Source organism: Cupressus sempervirens, chromosome 6 (genome assembly GCF_028749045.1).
Source record: "Cupressus sempervirens isolate cs-2001-9-10 chromosome 6, ASM2874904v1, whole genome shotgun sequence".
In the NCBI taxonomy this organism is placed as follows: Eukaryota; Viridiplantae; Streptophyta; class Pinopsida; order Cupressales; family Cupressaceae; genus Cupressus; species Cupressus sempervirens.
This window is the reverse complement of record NC_143123.1, coordinates 711,168,734-711,182,640: the sequence shown is the minus strand read 5'-3', so window position 1 is coordinate 711,182,640 and position 13,907 is coordinate 711,168,734. Positions and strand designations below refer to the sequence as shown.

The 13,907-nt window shown below is 36.9% G+C and overlaps 1 protein-coding gene across 3 annotated transcripts; it reads left to right on the top strand.

Annotated features, from left to right (window-relative positions):
- Positions 1–6,060: 6,060 nt before the first annotated feature.
- LOC149554260 (cyclic nucleotide-gated ion channel 4-like) lies at positions 6,061–13,173 on the top strand. 3 transcript variants are annotated; one of them, XM_089789475.1, is made up of 8 exons: positions 6,061–6,707; positions 7,907–8,549; positions 9,069–9,284; positions 9,727–10,037; positions 10,161–10,269; positions 10,967–11,203; positions 11,514–11,600; positions 12,279–13,173. In XM_089789475.1, exons 1-8 carry the CDS (start codon positions 6,661–6,663, stop codon positions 12,801–12,803), a joined length of 2,175 nt encoding a protein of 724 aa, XP_089645601.1. In that variant the 5' UTR covers positions 6,061–6,660; the 3' UTR covers positions 12,804–13,173. The 3 variants fall into 3 exon arrangements, with proteins under 3 accessions (XP_089645601.1, XP_089645602.1, XP_089645603.1); XM_089789476.1 differs by having other exon boundaries at positions 6,119–7,648; XM_089789477.1 differs by lacking the exons at positions 9,727–10,037; positions 10,161–10,269 and having other exon boundaries at positions 6,119–6,707.
- The last annotated feature ends 734 nt before the right edge of the window (positions 13,174–13,907 follow it).

Below are 13,907 nucleotides of genomic sequence, written 5' to 3'. Positions count from 1 at the left end.
CAATATGCACAAAAGATTACATGTGTGTGTACTGAGGTGATCAATCTCAGACACCTCATGTGGCTAATGTCATGGAAGGGATAGTCATTGGACAAAGAAAGATGATCGTAAACAAAGGCAAAGCATCAACCCCCCATGGCACTTTAATCAACGTAGTGCATGTATAATAAGGAAAAAGATATGGTGAATCCCAAGAATACAATAATTTTTACAAGTGTCCTTGAATGACACTACTTGAATCAGATGGTAAAACAAGGCAAAACTACTGAAATAAAAATACCGATGCAATATGACACTTCATCTCAATGCGTTTGTAAGAATGCATAAAAATGATGTCTTCAAAAATCGAAGGAGACATTGGGCTAATACAATAGATAGTACAAATCATGACAAATCATCTAAAGCAATAAAATTAATCCCTAGACCTAAAACAACCAAGATGTCCACCATAATGCAAAAATGCAAAACCCTGAATAGAATGTGCCTAGAGCATAATCTGGAAAAAACAACTAGCATCACTAAAAAGATCTCTGAAAGACTTTTCCAATGATATAATGAATTTCAGTGCCGAAAAAAATCTAGTGGCCAAGAAGCTGCAACGTGGCAGAAGTAGATAGGTTGGAAAAAACAAATTCTTGATCAAAAAATCATTAATCATGTCTTTGGGTAAAAAAATAAAATTATAAAAAACACATAAAACCATCAGAATGACAAGTAATAAATCTTCTAATCACGGATAAGGGAGTTGCAATCAACGCCAAAGTTGGTTAGTCATATAAAAACTTGATGATCACCAAAAATTTCAGGTGTGATTTGACATGCACTCTAATACAAAATGCACCTTAACATGCACTCCAATTTTTTTTTTTAAACTCTCATATTAAAGTGCCATGTATGGTGAGTACTATAGGTGACGTGGCCAAGAGAAGGGCCTATGGAGCACATGCGTTTTAAAAACACACACCCAACTCATCCAATGGTGATCCATAGTGGCTTCAACACCAAAAGAGCACACATCAAGCTTCATAAAATTGTCAAATGGTAAGAAAAAATATGCGTTGTTTGAAAAACTGTGTAGGGCACAGATTTTGGAGCGAAGGGCCCAAGGCATGGTGCAAAAACATATAGGTCCTCTGTCAAGTGGTCTCACTCCTAATACCATGTGGCCCAAGGAAAATCACTCATGCAATTTTGAAAAACTTAAAAAAAAAAAACCTTTCGAAAAATCATGTCCTGAGGTTCTTGAATGCTAATGCATGGTGATTTGACCCTTGTGGATGGTGTAGTCATGGGGGAGAAGTCACATCAAAGGCATGACCAGTGGCATAATCAAAGGGGAGACACGACTCAAAAAGGTTCAAGTACATGGGTGGGGCCCGAGGCATAGGTGATGTGTCCTCCATTGACTTGGCAAAATAGCCAAAATAGTCTCAGGCTAGAAAACATGGGGATGCCTTCCAATGTCGTGTGCTCCAAAAATGTGCACCTTCTGAAAAAAGAATCATGCACATTTTTTAACAAAAAGTACCCAATCTTTAATAAAAAGTAACATGTGCTTTGACAAAAAAATAAAATAAATAAATAAATAAATAAATATATATATATATATATATATATACATATATAAAATATATATACATATATAAATATATATATACATATATATACATATACATATACATATATATACATATACATATATATATATATATATATATATATATATATATATATATATATATATATATATATATATATATATATATATATATATAAAATGTTAGTCCATTTTTAAAAATATCGTTGTGTCCTTTTGTGTGTCCGGGTCAAAACTGCCCGTGTGCAATCTAATTTTGCCTCACATTTAAACAACGTCCAAGCTGAACATATTTAAAATGGAAATGAGGGTTTTTGCATGCTCTAAGCTCAATGGTGATGTCCGTTTGGGCTCAAAGTGCTCCAAAAAAAAAGTCACCCCCAAATCCAATACAAAACACATTTGAAAACTGAAATCCTCTGAAGGAAAAATGACAGATCTAAAAACCAAGTCAAACCTCTCACAAATAAAATAGGGGCATGAATATCTAGAGCTTTGATACCATGTTGAAGTTGATGAAAGATCAATCCCATACGTCGTAAGAATCACCTGCATGCAAACATCTATCACAGAAAGACAGAAGCAAAAGCTATAGAGGCTAGAATTCTCAGATCCCCAGATGAGACATCCTTGATAAACAAAAAGAAAAATTGTTATTATTAAAAGTGAATGAATTATTGCAAAGAGATCAATCCTTATAAAAGAGATCAAAACTTTAAAAGCTAAAACCTAAGTTGCATGATAATAATTAATAAAAGAATTAATTATTATATGCCCAAAGTTTAGCTTAAGTAAACTAGAGATAATAAGTGACTTAATAATTAAATCAATATAATATAATTAATAAGAAAATGCTTTATTACTCTAACAATACCATTTCTCTTTTTAGAGAGGAGCTTTCGCAAAAAGAGGGGTAAAAATTTATTAAGACAGAAAGGAATACAACAAGGAGAGCTCAACAAGGAGCTCGATCCTGAGCAACAAGATCATCAAATTCTTGCACCATCTCAAAGGACAGTTGCCCCCTATCCCTAATATTCCAACCCGGATCATGACTAGAAGCCCATTTGGCTAAACAATCAACAGGTCTATTCCATTCTCGCGGAATATAGTTGAACCGAATGAACTGAAAAGAGGAAGAGAAGAAAAGAATCTGCTTAACAACAGTGGCCAGCTGCCAACTAACATCCTCAAGCTCTTGTGAAGAAAGCATGTTCACCACCACCTGGGAATCAGACTCACAAATAATCTTACTCCATCCCCACAAGCAACACTGTTCCACAGCATATAAAATAGCCTGAGCTTCCATGAGATTGATAGTATAATCACCCTTATGAATTGAGAAGAAAAATTTAACATTCCCAGAACTACAACGAGCAACACCAGTCCTGCGATTATTCCAAGTATAGAGGCCATTAGAAGGCTTAACATCAGAGAGATGCAAAAGAGATATGTGTTGCCGAAGAAGAGCAGAAGAAGGCCCCAATCTAGCCAAACCACCATGCTTCTCTTCCAGACTTAAAACTGAATTGAAGTCCCCTGCTAACACCCAAGGATGATAAGGATGACAATTTCTAACATATTGAATATGTTCCCAAAGTTCCTCCTTTCCCACAAGATCAACAGGTGCATACACATTAGTAACCATGATTACCTCTCTTGAGTCTAGAGCAGAAGCTACCATAGAGAGAGCTGAGCGAGAAGACATCCAGCCAAGAGGAGAAATTTTTTGAGGATCCCAAAATATAGCTAAACCACCAGCACTGCCTGTTGCCCCAACACACTAGCATTGGCCATGAGACCAAATACTAGAGGCATGTTGGACCATAGACTCCACAGAGAGCTTAGTCTCTTGGATACAAAAAACATCAGGACTATGATCAACCACCAAGTTATGAATAGCCTTTTGTCTAGGGATGCTATTCAACCCCCTTACATTCCATGAGAGAATAATCATCATTGGGTAGATTTGGGAAAATGAGAATCCAAAGGTTTCACTGAACCAGACTCGATCAATATATCTCCTGTGAGTTTAATCTTCTCTTGGTCTATTTTGCGCCCACTCCTTAGAGGGGGAGAAGAAGAAGCCCGCTTAAAGGGTCGAGGTAGCAACCCCAAGGGGAGAGGAGATCCCTTGCCCTTACCTAATGGTAGCACATCCTTAACCAAGTCAGCCAAAACAACATCATCATCTTCCAACACTGCAGGAGTCACCAGAGCCGCTGTCACAGGAGCTACAGGAACCTCACAATTCTGATATACTACAACTTGAGATGCCCCACAAACATCATTAGGAACAGATCTCTCATCTGGGCAAGCTGGATCAGAAGAGATAGGAGGAGGAATACCCTCCTCTAGAACCATACTATCCAGCACCTCAAAACGGTTAAAACCTGAATCAGATAATCTTTCTTTCAAAGGCCTTTTTTGACCACGTCCCTTAGCTCGAGGATGAACAGGGGTAAATCCATCCTTATCCTGCATTGGAGCCTTACCCTTACCTGTAGCATCTTGTGGATTCATCCCCTTGGTAGTATTAACCATTTGAGATTGTTCTTTCCCTGTAGTATCTGCCAAACCACCAGCATTGCCAGCTGTACTCCTTTGAAACTCGAGTTACGGGGGCACTGCCGCAGTAAATGACCATACTCATGACAAATCCGGCAACGGAAAGGGAGGGATTCATAATCTAACTGCTGCACCCAAGAAGAATCCCCCAGACAAATTTCCAAAGAATCTGGTAATGGGTTATTCAAATTAATTTCAACACAAATTCTAGCAAAAGAAATAACCTTTTTATTGAGGGTTTGATGTGCGATCGCAGCTGGCTTCCCCAACAAAGCAGCAATTTGTCGAAGGATGTCTTCATGCCAAAATTCCAAGGGAAGACGAGGCAAGCGAACCCAAACTGGCACTATTGAAGGGAGATCCTCAGCAGAATTAAAACCTGAATGCCAAGGTTTGACAAATAACCCCACATTGTTGTAGAAATAAGGGCCTCCTTCAAAAACACGATCACGATCAGACATGCAAGAGAATACAACAAAAAAATAACTATTCCCTGCCAACATAATCTTCATATCGCCTTCCACCTGCCAAGAGCGGCGGATCCATGCCTCAAAGCGGATAGGGAAATCCGGATTCCAAGAAATTTGCATATCAAAGCATGCTTGGTCCAATAATCAATGTCCTCCATTACAGCCGTAGGAGGAATAACCAGAATAGGGCGATCATGGCTACGCGGAAGACAACCATTAACTTTTTTCAGCTTGGAGCTCTCCCCTGAATAAAACGATTCAGATCGCATTGCATGCATAGTTGGAGAAGAACCATCTGTTCTCACCAACGGAGAAGAAATCCCAGGCCCTGCCATGCAAACAATAAAACCCCAATCCAAAATTGACTGCAGAAGATCTCCAAAAACACCGACGCAAATTATGTCCAGTAGCTAACAATCCAAACAGAACAGAAAAATAGTAAAGATCAAACACCAAGAACAGGCTAGGGAAAAAACCCTAGCCCAGCCGGCAGCCAACGCTTCTCAGAGACTCCATCCCACGTCCAGAAAATTCCCAGAAGTGCATCAGACGAGCTTTCATTCCATTAGGTGTTCTCATTTTCCTTGTTTTGTGAGAAATTTGTACATGGATACTTGATAGACCTAGTAACAAGGACTCATCATCATGATTGTTTACATGGCTACCTAAGTTGCAATTAACATGAATGTTGTATAGCACGTGGCAAGTGAGTCTAAGGACTTTTAAAGTCTCACCTCATGTGGTTGAGATGTGTCCTCACTTTATGAAACATCTTTTGTATGTACACTTGTCACTTTTTCACATACTTTTTAAGCAGACTCAAAAGTTTTCCATTTTTGGAAGGATGGTCAATTAACTCTACCTTCCCACATCATTATGCTTTCCTATATATAGAAGCCTCATCATTGTATGTTTATATTATCATTATATATGACATACATAGCTATTTGTACTAATTTGGTTTAACTTATAGAAGATATCTTATATTTTCTTTTTACTACTCAAATTGTTTCGAAAAATAATTGATTGTAAACTCCTTGTAGATGCCTTCATTCCCACATAAATTATTTTAAATTATTTTAAGATACACTCTCCTAGACCTTTGGTAAAGTCTCCACATTGCTTCTCAACCAAGGCCTTAAAACTCTGAAAATTTGACAGACTTCGAGATTTATGCTTCAACAATTGATGAATGACAGCAAGCAAAACGTTTGATTTGGAACTGCAACCAAAACGATTAATAAAACGACATTTTATCCTTTGGCTGCACATCATTCTATCTCGTATTTCACCTTTTCCAATCACCCAGACTCATCAGTTGGTATTGAGTGGTACGCATGAGTTTTCATCTCTTTAACTGGTACTGATAATTTGGGCGATAATGAAATGAAATATACATTAGTGTTTCTTAATTGGAATAAACTTGTCCTTACATTCTGAGGGGGCCATCAGTTATAACAACTGAGATTCCTGAAATTTATAGAGACGAAGAAACATAATCATATATGCTAACCGTGCATACCATGTGGTGTGGTGTAGAGGATGAGTTTAATCCAAATACGACATCATACCATACCATATTCATGGTTATCTCTTCATCTCTTCTTTGCCTTTTATGTTTCTCTCATATTGTGCAAGCTCTGTTCTTCTACAGTGGGATGCCATTATTACCATCTCTGCTGTTGAATGTTCCAATCATTTACGCAAACCAGCTACAAGACATAAAGTCCCATGTTCTTTGATTGCAATGGTGGATTGCAATTTCATTCTTAATCTAGTTCATCATATGTATGCAATTTTCAAGTATTTTTTGCTGGCGCCCTTGAGAGTTTTAGGTTGAGCCAGTATACCCAAGGATATATCATGGGTTGAGGTTAGGCTACTGAAAAGCCTCAAAGATACCTGATGAGGCTATGAATTGATGGATGAATAGGGTAGGCCTATTTATGAAGCTTTGATCCTAGTGCCTGCAGTATAACCATTCTAGGAGCAGGATAAGCCAAAGCAGTGCAACCTATCTTTCAAATGGAGACACACAATGAATTTCGCCGACTCCATGGGGGAAAATCGGGGTAAGTGTCACTCAGTACTAGCTAACGGAGTGCTTGTGAAATGAAAGTGAATTCTTTCACTTAAGGAGTGTACTGGTAGGATCTCTTGTACTATGGATTACATAGACAATTCTAATAGTTTTTCTTAGACTTGTCTAAAATCATATTCCATGTTATTGGACATTCTTAGCTACCCAACTGACTGAGAGCCAAGCATTGTTCAGTCTACTAATGGTGGCACTAAAATCTTTGCCAATGAATTTGGGTGTAACTATCATCTTCTCTTGGGTGCTGCGTTCACTGCCTTGTAACTATTGCTGATCGAAATTTTATTTTAAATATTGAAAGCTGCTTCTAAATTGAGTATCATAGAAAGATCTACCCATTTAGCGTTGTGACATCTAAAGGATTTAGTTCCAGATTCATATCTAGTCATTTATCGTACTTCATCATCAGTTTCACGTTCATAGCCTGAGTTAAATGTCTTCTATCAAATCTCATTGTGTTTGGGTGTGATTCAGTTATCAAAAATTACTTACCCATGGCTGGCAAAATGAGTATCACCGTCCTGCATTCTCAAATTGGCCAAATCACATAGCAGCCATGAGTTTACCTTTCGCTCACAAAGTTGCCCCTGCTATCCTCTGAATGGTAGTCCTTCAAAATGAGTGGAATCATTAAGTTTTCAATAAGGACTGTGATAACAGATGGCGTGATTAATCTAAACTCTTGGTTTTCTTTAAACAATGTTTCAGAGATGAGACAGAAGTTTGGTGTGTCCAAAAAGTAAACATAGAAGTTCCATCAGACCTTTCTAGACTCTGACAATGGTTTTCTCTTTTATGATGTGTAAAATGAAATTGACCTCTCAGCTTTTCTTTTCAGTAGATATATTCTTTCAAGCATTATTTGATTCCGCTGACAAATCACATTGGATATCTGGAAATACCTCCTTTAAGTTGGTCAGTACTTCCCTCTTGTTGGTGATCATACTTTTGAACAAATAGCTTCTGGTTGGTTCAGACTGTGTATGGATTTTTAACGCATTTCCTGTTCTCTAGCATTCTGATCATGAATCAATCACAGAGTGTGATTCAAAATATTAGTGTTAACAATATTAGTGTTAAAAGCTCATACACAATCTGAATCAGAAGCTACTTGTTTAATTCTAATCGATTGTAAAAAATTGATAACTCTGACCCATAGTTTTTGTTTGACAGATGGAAAGTAAGACTAGGAAGAAGAGGGCAAGTAATCCGGTCCAAGCTGTTTGGGAAGAAGAGCATTGAATTGGGCAGAATGGAGATTTCTCATTCTGCAATCCATGGAGATTCCAGCAGTACGGCAACTCCAGAACCTGAGAGCTCCTCATATATGTGCACAAGCAGCGAAAACACACAGCATCCTGAGGCCTTAAACATGGGTTTGAGTACAGATACATTGGATTGTGATAACCACATAGAAACATGCCAGATCCCGGTGCATAACAAGTGGATATTTGGCAGGGTTTTAGACCCGAGGAGCAAAGCAGTTCAGGAATGGAATCGCTTCTTTCTTCTTGTATGTGGAATTGGATTAGCCGTAGACCCCTTATTCTTCTATGCTCTTTCCGTCAGTGAAAAATTCAAGTGCTTGTACGTCGATGGCTGGTTTGCAATAGCAGTCACGGTTCTAAGATCCGTGAGTGATGCTATGCATTTGTGGAACATATGGCTGCAGCTGAAGTTAGCTTATGTTTCAAAGGAATCTCTAGTTGTGGGTTCAGGAAATCTTGTGACGGACCCTCGTTCCATTGCTATGAAATACCTGGGATCCAGAAAAGGGTTTTTATTTGATGTTTTCGTTATCCTGCCTTTTCCTCAGGTCAGGCATAGATACATAGTTTATCGTAGTTCTGACCTGGTCATTTTGTAATACTCACATTTTTGTTATCATTATAAATTTCATTGTTAAGTCTTAACATGTTAGCTTTTAGCAATCTCTTTGATTAATAGTTTTTTTTATTAATTAAATATTAATAGTTTTTTTTCTATTAATTAAATATTAAAGTTAAATATTCATAAAAACAAAGACCTCAGGAATCTCAGCAATCTTTTTTATTAATAATCTTTCAAATGCAATGCTTTGATATGTAGAATAATTGAATATATCATATAACAATGATTCCTTAATTTATTTTCTTAATAATAATAGTTTATATTTCTCTTAGATTACGGATGTTATAATTTTCTATATAAGTAAAAATATATGGTAGATTACCCATCATCCCCCGGCCCCCCAACTTCCTGCAGAGGTTAGCTATGTCTTATATTGTAATCGGTATGTTACAGATCATCAATTTTAAGGTGAACTTGATTTGAATTCATGTTGTCATGTTTCCAGATGGTTTTATGGGCTGTGGCTCCTGTGCTTATAGAGAAAGGAGACGTCGTGATGGTTATGAGTGTTTTCTTGATTATGTTTTTGTTCCAGTACCTTCCCAAGGTGTATCACTATATTTATCTTCTTCGAAGAATGCAGCATGTAACTGGTTATGTTTTTGGCACAATCTGGGCAGGGTTTGCCTTGAACATACTTGCGTACTTCATTGCTGCTCATGTAAGTTGGTTTGTTGATTGGTGATGAATTAATCCGTTTGTGTATTTCAAATTTGTCAAACGAGCAATGATTTTTTTTATAACTTCCTCATGAGAGGCTTTAGGATCTATAGCACCAAATTGGCATCACCTATGGTGTTTCCTTATTAACTACATTGAACTTCGGGATGATCTAAAGCTACATTTCAAACTTTTAAGCAATCCTCCATCTAAATCTGATTATCTGTTTGTTTGATCTAGCGGCAGCCTCTCAAGATTCTTAACTTTGCATTATCTCATCGCTTGATTGAATGTATAATCTTGGTCATACCCAGGCAGTAAGGCATTGCTTGTTTTCATCCTCTATCTCATGGAAATAAACAACAAAGCGTTTTTTTATGTTCTTCTAGCAGTCTTATTCTAAGTTAATTAATTACATCATTTACTGGGGGTTCAATTGTTAGGCTGCTGGTGGTTGCTGGTACCTTCTTGGCATTCAAAGAGCGGCAAAATGTCTACAAAAGCAATGCGAAGTCACCAAGGGTTGTGATTTCAACATATTGGGCTGTAGCAGTCCTATCTTTTATAGTTCATCGCTAGTCAGAAATCCAGAGAGACTGGCTTGGAGTGTGAATAATGATGTGCAGACAATCTGCATAAAAGGAGATGGCAGATTCAACTATGGCGCTTACAAATGGGTGGTTCCTCTAGTTACTAACACAAACCGCATAGAAAAGATTTTGTTTCCAATCTTTTGGGGTTTAATGACACTGAGGTGTGTTTTTCTCTAGTTAATAGTATAATCCTAAAGATACTGAATTCTTTGTTTCAGATTTTTCCTTCACTGTAACACTACACTTGAATATTTTAATGGGCTGGTGGTATACCTAATTGACAGCACATTTGGCAATTTGGAGAGCACTACAGAATGGCTGGAGGTGATTTTTAACATTATTATTTTAACAAGTGGATTGCTTCTAGTCACAATGCTTATTGGCAATATCAAGGTGAACTCTAAATTCTAAGATAAACCAATGCTTTCGCCTTTTAACATTATTAATTACATTTGTAGCTGATGCCCATCAGAATTGTAAGAAAATATTTATGGATAAGACATTCTAGAAACGTAAGACTAATAATATTGCTATCAGGATTTAACTGTGTAGTTTTTAAGTCAAACTTATTGATCCATGTTTCATGAATAGTGGTTCACACTAATCCATTTCTGATGAGAATGAATGAAACACTTAGTAGTCGTTGGATCTAGGTGATGCTCACAGAAATGCAGTCCTAGGACTTCCAAGGAGGTCACCCACCCCAATACTACTCCAGCTCGAGCCTGCTTAACTACGGAGTTTCTTCCATGGTTAAACCTACTCTGCTTGCAATCCCTTTTATAAAATCGTCCTCGAATATTGTACCTTATAAGCCATTCATTAAAAACCCCCTTAAGCTCATCAATAAATAAATATCTCCTACTAATCAAGAAAATCATGCATTTATATGGAATTATTATTATTAACTTGATGTTCTTGTGTCTTTTGTATTCATTTCTTGAATCATCCACCACATGTCATTAAATTTAAGGAAACCCATCACTTAGCACTCAGTGGAGGTCAATAATTACCTTCACACTCCTTCCATGATTGCAACTTCTGAGAAGTTCACAAAACTAAAGCATTGGATTTGATCATGTGTTTAAAGGTGTTTCTGCATGCTGCAACTTCTAAGAAGCAATCCATGCAGCTCAGAATGAGAAACACTGAGTGGTGGATGAGACGCAGACAACTGCCTCAACGTTTGAGACAGAGAGTGAGACACTATGAAAGACAGAAATGGGCTGCAATGCGAGGCGTAGATGAAAGTGCAATGATCCACAATTTACCTGAAGGCCTTAGGCGAGACATCAAATATCACCTCTGCTTAGATCTTGTGCGCCAGGTATGCCAATTTATCAAGAAACTTGCCCTTGAGAAGTCCTAGAAACTACCTGAATTCAAAATTTGGATGAGATTGTGTGCTTTTTTAATCATCAACATTTTGGATCATACTCAACGATCCAAGGTGGTGATAGATCATTGAGTATGATCTCCAATGTTGACGATTGAAAAAATCGCATACAATCTCATCCAGAAGCATAATATATAAAACTATAGATTGTGGAAATTTATTATTGTTAATCCTGAAACACTGCTAACAAACCATTCTCGGAGCAAACTTATGTTTGATTTTGGAATTTGAAATTGTTCAGGTGCCCCTGTTTCAACACATGGACGATCTGGTTTTGGAGAATATCTGTGATCGGGTCAAATCAATGCTCTTCACCCCAGGTGAAACGGTAAGCTGTTAGAAAATTGCAGAATCCCCTGTTCAGCAGATTTAAATGTCAATAGAAGCAATCCACGCTAGGGTTTCAATTGGGATTTCTCAAAATTGTTTTGCATAATTCACTGCTATGCGTATTACAGACTTATCCACATTGGGATTTCGTTTAGGATCTCTCAACATTGGTTTGCATAATCTCCGATTCCCCTGCTAAGCAGATGTAAATCTCAACAGAATCAATTCACGTTGGGAAATCAATTGGAATTTCTCAAACTTGGTTTGCATATTTTGCAGCTAAGCACATTTAAATGTCAACACAATCCACATTGGGATTTTATTTGGAATTTCTCAACATTGGTTTGCATTATCCACTGCTGAGCAGATTTATGTTTCACTATAATCAATCCGCATTGGGGTTTCATCTGGGGCGTCTCATAATTGCATAATCAACAGTAGGGTTTCATTTGGGATTTCTCAAAATTGCATTATCCTCATTGGGGTTTCATTTAGGTTTCTAAGAATTGCATAATCCGCATTGGAGTTTCATTTAGGATTTCTCAGAATTGCATAATCCACATTATCTGGGATTCATCAAAATTGCATAATCAGCATTAGGGCTTCATTTGGGATTTACCAAAATTGCATAATCCGCATTAGGGTTTCATTGGGATTTCTCAAAATTGGTGTGCAGATAACAAGAGAAGGCGATCCAGTACATCGAATGCTATTCATAGTCCGAGGTCACTTCCGCAGCACAAACCAGCTCACCAATGGCATCACTAGCAATTGCATGTTGGGCCCGGGAAACTTTTGTGGCGACGAATTGCTGTCATGGTGCCTTCGTCGCCCTTTTGTAGAACGCCTCCCTCTTTCTTCCGCAACAATTACTACAGTGGAAACGACAGAGGCTTTTGGACTGGATGCAGAAGACCTCAAGTATATCACTCAACATTTTCGCTACACATTTCTGAGCGAGAAGCTCAAGCGGACAGCCAAATACTATTCTCCGGGCTGGCGCACCTGGGCTGCTGTGGCAATCCAACTGGCATGGCGGCGTTATAAGGCTCGATTTGCACTAAGCTCCTTGTCTTTTGTTCGGATGCGTCGACCCCTTTCCAGAAGTTACTCCGAGGAAGATCGCTTGCGTCTATACGCTGCCCTTCTTGCATCTCCCAAACCCCATGATGAAGATTCTCTGTTTCCTTCCAATGAGTAAACGAGAAAAATCATATTCAATCTCTGTAAATCCACGCAGATCAATGCATTGATAAACATCATCCGTAATCTGTAGTCTTGCAGAGCACATTTCTGCATTTGCTAAAAAACATCATCCGTCCAAATAATTTTTGTAGAAGTAAAAGATCGTTACAAATCTGTGAAAAATCTCCCTGTCGAGCTCTTCTCACACTAAATCATCTTCTGATTTCACATGTTTTACTTTTATGTATCTCACTTGTTCTTCAGAGATATCCTCTTTTCTGGTATTTTCTCCACATTTAACAATTGTCTTCATATGAATTCTAGATTCTTTTGTAATCACAATGTTCTACATTTAGAATTCACAATGACAAGAATTATTAGTGTTATATATACTCTTCACAATGACAAAAATTATTAGTGTTAATATATACTCTCTTAGATGTCGTATCTTTCTTCTTTTGCATCCTTTTGTATTAGGCAATGGCCAAAGTTTTTCTCTTTATGGTTCTTTTCTTGAGGCCTATTTTTGAACCAGTTATTATTAATATAAATATAAGATTTTGCCAAAAAAATTACCAGCAAAAATCTTCACTTTATGAACACTTTCACTTTGGTTTTTGATTATGTTGTAACCTTTTTTCAAGTTTATTGTAATTTTTAAAAATTTTAAAATTTAGTTTTAAATGTTAATTAATTAAGTCAATTTCAAAATGTACAAATTAAGTGGACAAGATATATTTTGGAATCAATGAATAATGTAGCGTATCTTATATGATTTAATAATAAAGGAGAAGATAGGATTTCTTAGATTTATTCATTAAAAAAAATATCTAAGCAAACACACGTTTAAGAAAAAGACAATTAATTACAACAAAAAAATTAATAATAATAAATCAAATATTATTAAGGTCGAAATCTTAAAAAAAGAAAAGAACATGTCATATCAAGTTCCAAGTGGCTCTTTTTATAATAAGAGTGTACTTTTACTTTTAAGTTTACTTCCAAAATACCTCTAAAGTTATACATGAAGGTCACTGGTATTAAGATCATGCAAGTGTAATAGTAAAACTTATTGAAAATAATTTTTTATGTGTATATCAAGTGTAATAGTAAAACTTAT

Coding starts and splice junctions, on each gene's coding strand:
- LOC149554260 (XM_089789475.1), top strand. CDS start 6,661: ATGGAGACACACAATGAATTTCGCCGACTCCATGGGGGAAAATCGGG. Junction 10,038..10,160: donor TGGGGTTTAATGACACTGAG/GTGTGTTTTTCT, acceptor CCTAATTGACAG/CACATTTGGCAATTTGGAGA. Junction 11,601..12,278: donor TCTTCACCCCAGGTGAAACG/GTAAGCTGTTAG, acceptor ATTGGTGTGCAG/ATAACAAGAGAAGGCGATCC.